The sequence below is a fragment of the Orcinus orca genome, chromosome 1, assembly GCF_937001465.1.
Source record: "Orcinus orca chromosome 1, mOrcOrc1.1, whole genome shotgun sequence".
In the NCBI taxonomy this organism is placed as follows: Eukaryota; Metazoa; Chordata; class Mammalia; order Artiodactyla; family Delphinidae; genus Orcinus; species Orcinus orca.
The window spans coordinates 191,621,464-191,636,009 of NC_064559.1; the positions used below are offsets into that span (position 1 = coordinate 191,621,464).

General features: G+C 50.7%; 1 protein-coding gene and 1 long non-coding RNA gene across 3 annotated transcripts in view; one reads left to right on the forward strand and one right to left on the reverse strand.

Annotated features, from left to right (window-relative positions):
- Positions 1 to 3,896: 3,896 nt before the first annotated feature.
- LOC125964020 (uncharacterized) lies at positions 3,897 to 14,358 on the reverse strand. The gene is made up of 2 exons (XR_007476514.1): positions 14,222 to 14,358; positions 3,897 to 4,156 (listed from the first exon to the last, which is right to left on the reverse strand). It is a non-coding gene; the product is annotated as an uncharacterized LOC125964020 (long non-coding RNA).
- SLC9A1 (solute carrier family 9 member A1) overlaps positions 5,809 to 14,546 on the forward strand; it is a 49,442-nt gene continuing 40,704 nt past the window's right edge. For both annotated transcript variants that reach the window (XM_004266620.4, XM_033422481.2), the window contains exon 1: positions 5,809 to 6,969. In XM_004266620.4, the coding sequence (XP_004266668.1) occupies positions 6,618 to 6,969 (352 nt within the window). In that variant the 5' untranslated portion in view covers positions 5,809 to 6,617. The remainder of the gene's footprint in view (positions 6,970 to 14,546) is intronic.

Consider the following 14,546-nt stretch of genomic DNA (forward strand, 5'->3'; position numbering starts at 1 on the left):
AAGCATTACGCTCATGATAGAGGTTGCCCTGTCGTTGGTAGATGTTGATGTACATTACTTTTTTTTTTTTGGCCGTGTAGCATGTGGGATCTCAGTTCCCCGACCAGGGATCGAACCCTCACCCCCTGCATTGGAAGGGCAGAGTCTTAACCACTGGACCATCAGGGAAGTCCTACATTACATTCTTGATAGAGGCTGATGTCAGTGAAGGTTCAAAGAGACTTTAAAATTTGATAAAATAGTGCAGATATCTGTAAAAAAACAATTGAAGGCAAATAGAACAAACTGTAACAGCTGATAATTCAGAAAGGTAAAAAGTTTGATGTTTGTTATATTATATTTATACTTTCAAATGTCTTTATAAATAATTAGAGGGCAAAAAAAGTTTGTGGCCCTGAATGTGTGAAGGCCCTTGAGTGCCATGTCAGGAATGGGGTCTGCAGCTGTCTAAACAGGGGGACCATGGCTCAGAATGTTCTCCCTGATAGTTGTGTATAGCACAGACTGGCTGTGGGAACAATAAAAAGTTTACTTTAATAGTCCAGGCCAGAGTTTTCCAAAGTGTAGACAGGACCATCTGCATCAAAATCTCCCAAGGGCACTCAATAAAATTCAAACCCTGGGCCTTTCCCCTCCAGCCTACTAAATCCTAATGTTTCTAGCAGGGCCAAGCAATCTGTACCTGAGAAGGTGGAGTGGTAGCAAGTTCAGGGGAAGGTGGGGGGCTGCGTTTAGTACCTGTGGAGATGGAGGTGCCCACAGGACTTCCAGCCTGTGAGTAGATAGAAGAGTTTCAAGTTCACCAATGGATGTTGATCAGATTCATAGTCAAGTCTCCCACGGCAGGAAGCACAGGGACTTGCACACAGTAGGTGCTAAATGTTTATTAAGTGAATTTTGACTTTAGCTTAAAAGCCATTCACTGGATCACAAATTCTACCTCCTTACCAACTCTCTCCTAGTTGCCGAGGACGTGCATGTTTTTTCATGCTGGCTCTCAGCCCAGAGAAGTGGGAAAAGCTTGGATTTCAGAGTCAGACAGACTTGGATTCTCACCTGGCTCCCCTTCTTCCCAGCTCTGTGGCCACAACTGACTCTCTCCTTGGAACCTTAGTTTTCTCATGTGCAAGTAATATACCCTGTCATTCATTCATTCATTAGGGCTCTCTTGCTCTCCTGGAGCTCACATCCTATGGGGGGCAATGGCAGTAAACAATAAACACAGTAAATAGGTTTATTATATCATATGTGAGAAGGTGGCTGGGCCTGAGTGGTAGTGGTAGTAGTGGTCAGGTAGGGGAAGTATCAGGAGTCACCACATGGTAGTGGTGAGAAGGAAGATTTGTGGAAAGGCTTGAGGGATGTGATGGAGTAGGCCAAGTGGATATCTGGAGAAGAGTGTTCCAGGCAGAAGGAACCGCAAGTGCTAAGGCCCTGAGGTAGAAGCGTGGCTGTCAGTATTTGAGAAATAGCAAGGAGGCAGTGTGGCTGGAGTGAAGTGAGTGAAGGGGAGACTGAAAGAAGAGGGCCTTGGGACTTCCCTGGTGGTCCAGTGGGTAAGACTCCGCACTCACAATGCGGGGGGCCTGGGTTCGATCTCTGGTCGAGAAACTAGATCCCACATGCATTCCGCAGCTAAGAAGGTTGCATGCTGCAACTGAAGATCCCACATGCCACAACTAAACATGCTGCAACGGAGATCCCGCGTGCTGCAACGGAGACCCGGCGCAGCCAAAATACATACATACATACATACATAAATATTTAAAAAAAGACTATTAAAAAGAAGGAAGAGGGCCTTGCAGGGCTGTGATGTTATATAACAAAGGAAATAAGGAAATGAACTCAGTTACAGAGTGCCAATAATGTGTAAGGAACTGAGCTTGACATACGTCAGCCATTTAATCCTTGCACTAACCTTGAAGGCAGGTGTTCTGACCTCACCCACTTTTTTTACACATGAATAAACTGAGTGACATAAACAAAATATGACTGGCTCATGATGTACAGCTGGTAAGTGGCCCAGAGGATCCTTCCCAAGCACCACACATTGTCTGCTATGTATCTGTCATAGCTAGAGCCATTCCATAAAATTCCCATTACTTTTAGCAAAAGGATTCAATGAGGGGGACGGAGGAGCAGACATGGCCTAAGCAAGGGGGATTACCACCCAGGCCCAGGCATCCTGAGACTGTTCTGGATCTGCAGGAAGAAGAGTCTGCAGATATATGGCCCCTCTGAGTCAAGAGCAATGTGGGCCTGCAATCGCTAAAAAATGAAGACTTGCTAGACTTCCCCAGTGGTCCATTGGTTAAGACTCCGTGCTTCCACTGTAGGGAGCATGGGCTCGATCCCTGGTCAATCCCTGGTCCAGGAAATTCCGCATGCTGCATGGGGTGGCCAGGGGGGAAAAAAAAAGAAGAGGACTTGCTAAAACAGGGTTACAAATATTGCAGCATATTTTAACTGATTACCTTCAACAAGATCATGCTTTTAACATGCAGAGGGACTTCCCTGGTGGCGCAGTGGTTAAGGATCCACCTGCCAATGCAGGGGACACGGGTTCGAGCCCTGGTCCAGGAAGATCCCACATGTCGCGGAGCAACTAAGCCCATGAGCCACAACTACTGAGCCCGTGTGCCACAACTACTGAAGCCCGCACGCCTAGAGCCCGTGCTCCGCAACAAGTGAAGCCACCGCAGTGAGAAGCCCGCACACCGCAAAGAAGAGTAGTCCCTGCTCACTGCAACTAGAGAAAGCCCTCACGCAGCAATGAAGACCCAAAGCAGCCAAAAATAAATAAAATAAAATAAATAATAAAATTTAAAAAACATGCAGAATACACAGCAGTATAATTTATATAAAATTATTAAATTCATAGCATACCACAGAGGGAGTAGTCTGATGATGGGACCATTTTCACAGATGTGAGGGACTTCTTTCTAGCCTGTGTTTCTGTGTCTGAATGTATAACTTCATGTGGCCCTAACACAGAAAGTCTACATTTGAGGCCCTCAGTACATGTAAATAAAGATAAGGATGGTAAATATATGTGGTACTTGCTGGCTGCTGCCCTGAGTTCTATATGTACATTGGCTAAGACCCTTAGAACAGCCCCATGAGATTGGCATTACTGTTTCCATGTGATGGGGGAAGTAACAGTGAATCAGGGAGGTTGACTGATTTACCCAAGGTCTTCTAACTAGTGAGTGGTGGTGTGGGGATCTGAACCTAGACAATCTGGCTAGATTCTTAGTCTTAATTCTTATGCTATACTGCCTGGTCTAGGCCGGGCCTTGGCCACGGGCTGTCCCAGGTGGTTTGTCCCAAGGGCTCTTTCCTCGCACTGTCATGTTGATACAACCTTCTCCAGGCTGTGGAGGATCTTAGGGCTGCTATGTCCTGGTTCTCATGGGATCTGCTACCTCCAAGGCTGGCACCCAAGGACTGACTGACCAGAATGAGGGAGAGTCAGAGAGTGAGGAGGATCAGAGTGCATGGGTGAATGTTGACCTCAAGACTGGAAAGGACTGGGAGTTCCATGATGGTCTAGTGGTTAGGATTTGACACTTTCACTGCCGTGGCCTGGGTTCAATCCCTGGGAACTGAGATCCCACAAGCCACGCGGCATGGCAAAAAAAAAAAAAAAAAAAAGAAGACTGGAAAGGACTGTAGGTCTCAGGGTTCTGGCCCATGTCACCTGCATAAATTCCCTCCACTAGCCCCACCTTTGCCTCCTTTTTTCTACACTGAACCTGTGGTGTTTTGAAAGAGCTCTGGATTAAGATGTTAGAAAACTGACTTAAGTCCTGGATCTGTTACCTAATAGCTGTGTGATCTTGGCCAAATGGCTTTATGTCTCTGAGTCCTCAGTTTTTTCATCTGTGAAATGGAAATGAGAATAATAGCTACTATTTATTGAGCACCAGGACTTGGATCATTGATAAACCTGGGGCACTTGGTTGTAAACTATAAAGGACCGAACAATGTGAGGCATATTGTCGTTGTTCTGATCCTTGTCCTAAATGCTTTTCCTCTCTTTGGTTATTTCCATTATAGCTGATGTTCTCCTTTCATCTGCTCCAGGTGACACAAGGCCCTTGGATTTCTCTGAAGGCTTTTCTAGGCTCTTCTGTCATCTCCCAAATGGCTGGACCTGTGCCAGGAGAATGTGAAGTACAGAGAATTCAGTTTAATGTCGGCACCTTCAGTCACAATCACATCACTCTCGTAGCGTTTGAATATACTTTTATGTGAAGGGAGAGCATATCTCATGAAAAGTACACAGATCATGAGTGCTCAATGAGTTATCACAGAACAACTACATCTGTGTAACCTTTGCAACCACCACCCAGTAAAGAAAGAGAACATTATCAGCACCCTAGAAGCCCTTGTTGTGTCCACTTTGTGCCCCCTCCTAACCACTGCCACCTCCTTCCTCCCCATGTCTATGTCTGTGTTGCCAAAGCCCATCACAAAGCCTTGTCAAGAGGCCCATAAATAGTTGCTAAATTGAACTAAGCCCTTTGACATCATTTATGATCTCAAGCTAGTCACTTGGACTTCCTCTGCCTTGATTCACTCTTCTGCAAAACAAGGGTGGCATTTCAGTAATCTCAATAACTCTCAACCCTAGTTGAGAATCACCTGGGGAAACTTTTGAAAAACTATCCATCTTGCTTGGGCACTACCCTGGAGGAAGTGGATACAAACCTCTGAAGGTCTCAGGCAATGGTAGTGTTTAAAAGCTTTCCAAGGATTCCAGTGTATGGTCAGGATCTCTCAAATCTTACAAATTTCAACCAACACTATATGTTCAAATCTCAGTTCCACTGCTGCTGTGGGTTGAATTGTGTCCTCCACAAAGATGTTGAAGTTCTAACCCCCAGCACCTGTGAATGTGGACTTATTTGGAAATAGGGTTATTGAAAATGATCAAGTTAAGATGAGGTCATTGGGGTGGGCCCCTAATCCAGTGTGACTGGAAACCTTATAAAAAGGGGAAATCTGGACCCAGAGACAGAGACACAGGGAGATCACCACGTGAAGACTGGAGTTATCAAGGAACACCAAAGATTGTTGGTAAACCACCAGAAGCTAGGAGAGACGCATGGAACAGATTCTTCCTCACAGCCCTCAGAAGGAACCAACTCTGCTGACACCTTGACTTCAGACTTCTAGCCTCCAGGATATGAGACAGTAAATTTCTGTTCTTTAAGCCACCCAGTTTGTGGTACTTTGTTACAGTAACCCTAGCAAACCGATATAACTATTTACATACTAGTTAAGGAACTCTCTTTACCTGTTTCCTCATCTGCAAAAGTGGAACCATAATAATTGTTCTATAGGCTGGGCTCCATTCTAAACACTTTACATAGATTATCTCATTTAGTCATCACATATACTATACTACAGCAGATCAGCAGATATAGGTACTCCCATTATCCCCACTTTTTCAGATGAGAAAACTGTGCAACAGAGAGGTTAAGTAATTTGCTCAAGATCACATGGTAACTAAATGTATAAGATAATAATACATCCTTCACAAGATTATTGGGGAGTCTCCAAGAGACTGTGGATGTGGATGTGGATGTGGATATGAAGGCTCTTTGTAAATAGTAGAGCATTTCACTCATGTTAGTCAGAATCTCTGTAGATTCCAGACTTTTTTTTTTGCCATCCCTGACTCTCCCTCCTCTTTCGACGCGATACTTCCTTTCCTCGGAGACAGGGGTCGCTGCGTTGAGCGGGCGCTGACAGGTCCTTCTAGCCCGCTGCACCGGCTGCTCGCTGGTGCCTATAAGTGGCAGCGCCGGGCTCGGAGAGGCAGCAGTCCGCCGCCGCCGGGGCTGGGGCCGGGGCTGCAACTGGAAGTGGAGCTGGACGCGGAGGACCAGAAGCTGGGCCAGGGCGCAGCGCAGCACCGCGCCGGGGCCGCAAGGAGGGGCGTTTCGCTGCTGGCCCACCGCGAGCCGCCCTCAGCGCGCGCAAAGGCGCCCTCTCGCCAGGCCGCCTGCCTCCGCCTTCCGCCTCCCTCCATTTCCCCGGAATCTCAGCCCGGCGCGCCTGCACCCGGTCCTTCTTTGGGTGGGGAAACTCCCTGCCGCTTTCTGGCTTCACTTCCTTGCAGCCTGGGCTCTCAGCCCCCTCTCTTCTTCTCCTGGACTGGGTCTCACCCCCTTCGATCCCCTTCCTTTAGCTCAGGCTCCCTGCCCCTTACCTTAGCCGAGTCCCAGCTCATCAGTCACTTTCCGCAGCCGAGGGTCCCCACCCTCCCTTTTCCTTTTCCTTGCCTGGGATCCAACCCATCCTGTCCTTTCCTCTGTCCCTAGGGTGCAGTCTCTCCCCTCCCCCACCCCCTTTCCCAGGCCTGGAGTTCCAGACCTTTTGGTCTTCTCTTACGGTCCTGAGTCCTTGTCCCTCTTCCCCAGTTTGGAGTTCTAGATCGTGAACCCAGCCTTCCTCCACTTCCAGAGGACTGCTTCCACAAAAACACATCTCTAAAACATGAACTTTGCTTAGAGACTCCCCCAGTCTCTCTTCCCCACTGCTGACCCCCTGCCACCTATGTCCCAGGTCTTACTCTCACTCTGCTAAGGGTCGAGGGTGGCAGCAGGATGCTTCTCTGGTCTGGTGTCTGTGGCCTCTCTCCGCCTCGAATCTTCCCTTCGCTGCTTGTGGCAGTAGCCTTGGTGGGGCTGCTACCCGTTCTTAGAAGCCATGGTCTCCAGCCCAGCCCTACTGCCAGCACCATCAGAGGCTCAGAGCCGCCACGGGAACGCTCCATTGGGGAGGTCACCACCGCCCCGCCGGAGCTCGCCCCCGAGAGCCGCCCTGTTAACCATTCCTTCACTGAACACAGCCTGAAATCTCGAAAGGTCTTTCCAGTCCTGGGCATCGACTACACACACGTGCGCACACCCTTCGAAATCTCCCTCTGGATCCTGCTGGCCTGCCTTATGAAGATAGGTAAGTGCAGTTCGCCCCCGACGCTTCCGCCGCCACCAAACTAATGAGCTTCTTGAACCATCCTTACCACTTGAGGCTGCCTAGGAATAAAGGTCTGGACTACTGCTGTAAAGTAGGCAGGCTCTATCCCATCATCGTGGTCCTTCTCAAACTGGAGCTCCGTGGCCTCTGTGGTCTGAGGCCTCCTAAGATTGGAGCCAGCGTTGTTCGTGGGAGAGAGCAGGACCAGAGGATGGGATGCTTCAGGTACTAGGTACCTTCAGCGAGGCTTCCAGGCCTGGCAAGTCTCCTCTGGCTGGGACAGACCCCGAGGGGAGCCAGGCACCCAGCTGTGTGAGACAGGAGTGTCTTCAGCAAGTGGCACAGTCCGCTCTGTCCACAGCGACCAGCGTAATTACATGCTTCATGGGAGGGTGTTCCAGGATGGAGGCTGTTTTTACTTGGTTTGTCTAAGGAGTTTGAGTGTAGTGGGGGACCTGTGTGCTGGAGACTTACAGGTGTGGGGGAAGATGAGGCATCCCCATATCCTCACCTTCCTTCATCCCCAGAGTGTTATCTGTCAGCTTTGCCTGCCCAGGCTGCTCAGGAGCCCCTGAGTCAGTTTCCTGCCTGGGAATGCCATTCCTTATACAGTTTATGGGACGGGGGCCTTGGGAATTCCTGAAGTCTGGTTTGGGGGTGGAGGGAGAGTGGAGGAGGGTCAGCCTTGGTCTGGCCCCAGCTCATCTCCAGGTTGCACCCAGCTGTGTCTCAAGGTGCTGTCATGTTGGCCTGCCTGCTGCTCATCCAAGAGGGAGAGGGACAGGTGGAGGAGCTCAGCATGTTCTGAGCTGAAGAGACTTTGAAACGTTCTTTTTGGGAGAAGGAGGCAGAAAAGTTGCTCCCTTCCAGAGGATTATCACCCTGCTAGGCCCGAGCACTCTGTTCTGCTGGCTGATTGATGGAGCTCACCAGAGCCTGCATAGCCTAGAAGCCCCTTGAAGTGGTGTCCGGGGGGCAGGGGGTGGGGGGGTTTGAAAGCTGCCTTTGCTTTTCTAGCCCCCAGCTAGCTGTGGAAGGCACGGGGGCCTGGAACTCTGCTGGTTTGGGTTTGGAGAGTTTGTGACTCTTGGCAGGAAGCCTTGCAGCTTTCCCAAGGACATGCAGGAGCTCAGTGGCGATGCCAGGCTGGTATGAGGCAGGCTCTGGGACATGCTGCAGGAGGGCACTCGTGCTTCTGTTTTGATCCAGGAGCTGGCTTCCTGATACGGGGCTTTGGTGCTGTGACAGTAGCAGGCCTGCACATGGAGCTGGGCCACCAGCACCTATCCCCTGATGGCAGCCAGCTTCCCGGAAAAAAAATCGAGGCCTGGGCAAGGGGAGCCATGTGTACTGATTCTGACAAATACATGACCTTGAACAAGCTGGGGCCTTTTTCTGCAGGTCTCGCCCACCTGTGAAACTGGCAAGCGTCTCAATTGAATCGTGAAACCCTGTGTCTTAATTTGTTGGTAAGAAGCTGAAGTGACTGATGTGTCATTTGCCTGTGTGAGACCAGGAAGAGGCCTCATAAGCACTATTTATACATTGCCCTCCTCTCTCCAACCCCCTCACCTGGCGTTGTGTTAGGGCGTTCGAGGCTAGTGCACACACTGTGGGTCTCAGTGCCTTCTGGTGGGTCGACAGCATGACCACGAAGACCCTGCTCTGGAGAGTCAGGAGTTTGTCTCTGCAGGCCTGATTACCTCTAATCCTGATGGGGTCAGGCTTGGCCTGCTTCGTCCCCGCCAGAACTGTGCCCGGGACCCTGGGCAGCTGGCAGAGGTGGTACCATGACAAGGGTATCAGTCTAGAAGTTAGGAAACTTGGCCTCTTATACCACCTCCCTCTGTGACCTTGGGCCAGTCATGCCTCTCCACTTGTCAGTTGATCTTTGTGGCCTCTTGCAGGTCTGACATTTCTGCCATTCCACTGACTTGGGTAACCCTGGCAAGTCACTCACCCTTGGGCCACAGTTTTCTCATCGTAAAGTGAGGAGGCTGGATATGATCTCCGAGGGCATTTGTAGTTCCTAGAGACTGTGTCTCTGGCTTGATAGGGCAATTTTCTGCCTCTGAAAACAGGAGTGCCCTAGCATCTGGCCATCCTGGGAAGAGGGTAGGGAGAAAGATGGCCAAAAGATCTTAAGGGTCCCAGTTCAGGTGGCAAAAAGTGAAAGCCCATTTTTCCCTTTACCTTGCAGTGTTTTTGTTTTGTTTTGTTTTTTTGTTTTGGCTACGCTGCCTGCGGGACCTCAGTTCCCCAACCAGGGATTGAACCTGGGCTGCGGCAGTTGAAAACCCCGAATCCTAACCACTAGGCCACCGGGGAGCTTCCCCTTTGCAGTGTTGGATTGAGGTTGGCACCACTCTGCCACACACCCTCTCTGAGCCTCAGTTTCCTCAAATATAAAAAGGGGGAAACAATAGTATCTAGCTATAATGCTGCTGGCGTGATGATGACATAAATCAACGCACGTAAAGCTGGCTTTGTACCTATAGGAAGCACTCAGTGAGTTGCAGCTGCTCCTGTTGGTATTTTAACCACCTAAGGTAAATGCATCCCTGCCTCAGCCCCTCCTGCAGTCTTCCTCTGAGGCTGGAGGATTACAAATCTCTCAACCTAGGCTGCCACCAGCAGTCCCTCCCTGAGGTTTCAGGAAGGACTGAAAGTCAGTCCTACTGACTTTGTTCTTCCTTCCCTTAAGCTGCCTCCAGAGCAGGTCCTGTGGGGAGGGGACATGGCACCAACCGACTTGGGGGATGGGGTGTGTGTCGAGGCCATGCTCCCTCTGTACTATCAGTTACCGAGGAGCCTAGGAGTTCATTTTGGGGTCTTATCTATTCTCTCAGACCCCAGCATGGGTAGGAGCCATGTTGGAGGCCTCATTCTGTCATCTGGGGCAGCTGCTTCCCTTGCAAGTTACCCCTCCTTTAAAAATAGAAGGTGCTGTGCGCAGTTCTCACTCCTGTCCTAATTGTTGAGCAGAGCCTCAGGTAGATACTGTCGGAGATGCGTGTGGGAAGGGTGGGGTTAGAGCTGAAGTTCTAGAGTAGATGCTAATGGATTCTTTTCGAAGTGACTCAGTGGGTCACATTAGGCAAGTCACTTCCCGTCTCTGGGCCTTTTTTCTCTCTCTGACAGCCAGGGATTCTTGCCTTTTCCTTGGTGAGGAGGGGCTCGTGAGTTGGGGTTAGACTATTGGGAGAACTCTGAGAATGACTCCAAGCCTTAGGTAGGCCCATTCCCCTCCCCCACCTCCGCCTCCCATTGTGGTTTGGACCCTGCATGAATTCCGCGTTGTCCCTGTTTACCTGGCTCCCAGTCCAGTGCCTGTTTCAAGGGAGAACCTCACTGTAACCCAGCTCACCACTGGCACCCTGTGCGTTTGTTTACGCATATCCCGGATCCGGAACTCCTGGCAGCCTATGAAGCAGGTATTCATCAGAGACCAAAAAACCTTCCTTTGTCCCTTCACATCTTATAGCTTTTTCTGGTTTTGGTGTTTGCAAGGTGTGTTCTGCCATTTCCTCCTTAGAGCAAGCCCGTGAGGAGGGGAGATGGGGATCATTATTGCCCACTTCACGTGCGTGGATATCAGTCCCAGCAACTGGTTTCCTGTGTAAGACTAGAACTTCCCTCTCTCCCTTCTCAGAAGGAGAGAGGAACAACTTAAAGGTCACCTTGAAACTGTCTCTAGAAGCCCAGATGGAACTCTCCAAAAAGAAAAAGGTGACCTTTTCCTCTTTGGGAAAACAGCTGAGTGACTTCAGGATAGTGGGAGGGGAGGTCATCTGGGGACTAGGAAGAAGCTTCAGGTAGGACATGTGTGTCCTGAGGCTCCAGGACACTTAGAGGGCCTCTGTTGGTCATATCGCCTGGACTTCCTTCACCTGAACACCCATGAGGTGCACCCTGCCTCTCCTTCCCGCCCCACCTAGCCCCTCCAGCTCTGGTGGGAAGGACAGATGTTGTCACAAAAGCCTGGGCTCTGCCCCTGCCCCTCGGTACCTGTGTGACCAGGCCCCTGGTTTCTCTGAACCTGACTTGCCTCATCGGGAAGGTAAGGATGCCATCTCTGCCTTCCAGGATCGATGTAGAGACCAGACGTGGGGATGCTAGCGCAGAGCCCAACGTGCTGTGGCAGCTTTCGGGGCCTGTTCAGATTCCTCCACTTTGGGCGGTCTTCCCAGCCCACTCCAGCCCACAGCCGTTGCTTTCATTTCTCCCCTAAAACCATATCCCTTATTGTTTATCCACAACTTTGGCATTAGGCCTAGCCTGCCCTGTGACATCTCTTCTGTTGGGGGGGGGGGTTGTGTGTTTTAGTAAGAATTACCATTTATTGAGTATCTACAGAGTGGTGTCAGGCACTTTATAAAAGTAATCTCATTTAATTCCTACTATCATCCTATGAGATAAAGGCTCTCTGTCTCACGGATGAGGAAACAGCGCAAAGGGGTTATCTGCTGTGATGCTGCCTTGCCATTTATCTTCTGTTTGCGCCTTGGCACAGTCTCCTTTCAGGGCGCAGCTGCATCTCCTGCCCCTCACGTCCTCCTCAGCAGATGCCCGGGCCCCTGCACGGGGTGGGAGCCCAGCTCACTGCACCTGCCTTCCGGGATTTTAGGACTCCCTCTGGGGGCTGACACTTGTTGATGGTGGAAGCCCTCTCCCTGCCCTGAGAAAGCTGTAGGGGTTCTGTGCCGGCTTTGGGCCCATCCTCTGTCCCTGTGAGTCCACATATGTGTACCTGAATCCCGCAGCCAGGCTGGGCCTATCCCTTATCCTCTGCTAGTGACCCTGCCTGCCGTCTCTTTGCTCTCTCAGTGGTCTGACTGAGCTTGTTTCTTCCCTGCTTGGGCAGAGGAATGCCACTTAAAGTGTAGTTTCCTTTGCCCAGCAGGGGATGGCTAACCTTGTGATTACCATCTCCTGCTTCTGGGCTGGAAGGGTACTGGGCTGCTTTTGGTTACCCTTGGGGCCCAGCAGGATCCCCTGAGAGGCAGCCTCTGTGCTGGAAGCAGATGGCACAACTCTCTTTAGCCCTGTAAGGCAAGTGGAGTTTAGTAGTAATTCTCATTAGTATTGTAACTTGTTTCCAAAGCACTTGCGTGTACAGTATTTAATTCCGATCTTCTCAATGGTCCTGTGGGTTAGAATAGCAGGTGGTATTGATGTAACCATTTTACATCTAAGGAAACCGAGCCCCGGGTTGTGACCTGCCTGAGGTCACTTAGCAAGTAAGTGGCAAAGGACACAATCCCTGGATTTCTAACCCAAGGCCGTGTCCTCTTTCCTGCCTGGCCAGGTCGTTGTGAAGATCAAGGGCGACCAGAGGTTCCAAGGGTCTTTAATTAGAGTAAATGACCAGGCACATCCACGTTGGTAACTTGAGTGGTTGACAGGAGAGACACTGTTTCCTCTCGGAGGAGTGAGGGGCTAAAGGAGCGTGGTGGTTTGGGTCGGTCTGGAGCCCAGGCCAGCTTAACTCCAAGTTCTTAACCCCTCAAGCATGCCTGTATTTATATGAAGAAAGTGTGTGAGAGTGTGAAGGCTGACTCAGCCTTGGGACCTGTCATTCTCACAGTCTGTGGAGCAGCAGACTTTTGAAATGGAAACTTTTCCTTTCCCTTGATGTGTTGTAGGCCCTCTGGGAGGAGAAAGGAGAGGCAGAGAAGTGAATTACAACAGAACACATGCTGAATGGGGCAGGAGAGGGAAGGGGTCAAGAGACCCTGAGATATGGTATGGGGCTAGGTTTTTGCTGCCTAGCTGTGTGACCTTAGGCAAGGCACTACTTCTCTGAGCCCTCGTTTCCTAATTTGTAATATTTATGTTAAATATTTGTTAACTATATTAGCTGTCACTTATTCAGCTCCTGTTTCAGAGGCTGTGTCAGGTACTCGCACAGCTAGAAAACAGTGGGGTTGCAGCCCAGATCTGTCTGACTTTGGAGATCTTGTTCTTTTCATCATCATGCCCTGATTCCCTTTCGGTTCAAAAGTTTTATTTTTCCCATGATCATTTTGAACAGGGAAGGATTAAAGGCATTTCAAGTCTTGGCTGCTCTCTGTGGATCATTTCTTGGGTTGGGGGGGAAACCAGTGACCCCCCCCCCACTCCAAGTCTTACTGTGAAGCAAATAGCCCTTCTCAGAGGTGGTGGCATTCAGAAACACAGGAGGGACAGGGCATTGGAGCTCAGTAGCCCTGGGCTCCCTTCGGGAATGCCAGCCTGTCCACAGCTGGCGGGCCTGCCTCCCTCCCTCCCTCCCTCCTCCTGTCACCCTCCCCCACCTGCCCCCCCTTTCCTTCCGTGGTGGGGAGAGAAGGCTCACTAAGCAAACCCAGGACCTGGGTTATTCCTGAGTCATGCAATGCCTGTGTGGACCTCCTGCTGCAGCACTCGCTCCCCCTGTAAACGTCTGAGTCAGACACGTCTCCCCAAGATTGTCTGCACACACTGCGCTGGGCCCAACCATCTCTTTAGATGCCAACAAACATCAACTGATACTTAAGGCAGGCCGTGATTATATGTGGGTATTTTTTTTTTTTTTTTTTTTTCAGTACACAGGCCTCTCACTGTCGTGGCCTCTCCCGTTGCGGAGCACAGGCTCCGGACGCGCAGGCTCAGCGGCCATGGCTCACGGGCCCAGCCGCTCTGCGGCATGTGGGATCTTCCCGGACCGGGGCACGAACCCGTGTCCCCTGCATCGGCAGGCGGACTGTCAACCACTGCGCCACCAGGGAAGCCCTATGTGGGTATTTTTAATCTTACAGGCTAATCTAATTTTAACTGAACTAAGTTTTGAGTTGGGCCGGGATCAGTGGGCTGCCCCCCTTCCCTGGAATCGTGCTGACTTCATTTCCTTCCCCTGAAAGCTCTTTCAACATGCGGGGCCAGTTTTGGGGTCTGTTAGGTCATACATGACCCCTGAGTTCTGATACTGACTTGCTGAGAACCTGGAGTTTCCCCAAATTACCCAGGCAAGTCCTTTCCTGAAAACATATAGCCTTAAGCAGCTCTGAGTGAGATTCAGGATGAGAATTCCTATTCCTTCCCAAGTCCCCTTCCCGGTCCCTTGGGGGACACTTACCCCTAAGCCCAGACTGGCCCTTCCACAGCGCTGGGCCTATCTGAGACCAGGCCACTGAAAAGCGGAGAGGTGACATCACAGGTGTGTCAGACAGAATCTATGAGCTCACCAAAATAATAAGTAGCTAACACTTACGTAGCACGTGCTGTGTGCCAGGCAGACTCACAGAGGCTCTGGCTTTGGGCTGGCCAGCCAGGACTGAGAGCAGCTAATCAATTCATCTGTCCGAGGTGAGGTCGTAGAGGCAGGTCAGCTGAAACCAGCCAGCGGGCTCTGAGCTTGTGGCACATCGGGGAACCAAGGAGAGTGGGACCCAGGCCTGGCTCACCAGGAGCTTCCAGTCTGTTTGGAGAAAATGGTCCATCTGTGCTGAGGTCTCGGCAGACTCCTGGCAGAGGCAGAGTTCAGAGGGAACAAGCAGTCCCCGAGGGCACAGGTGGTTAGGGAAGGCTTCTCGGAA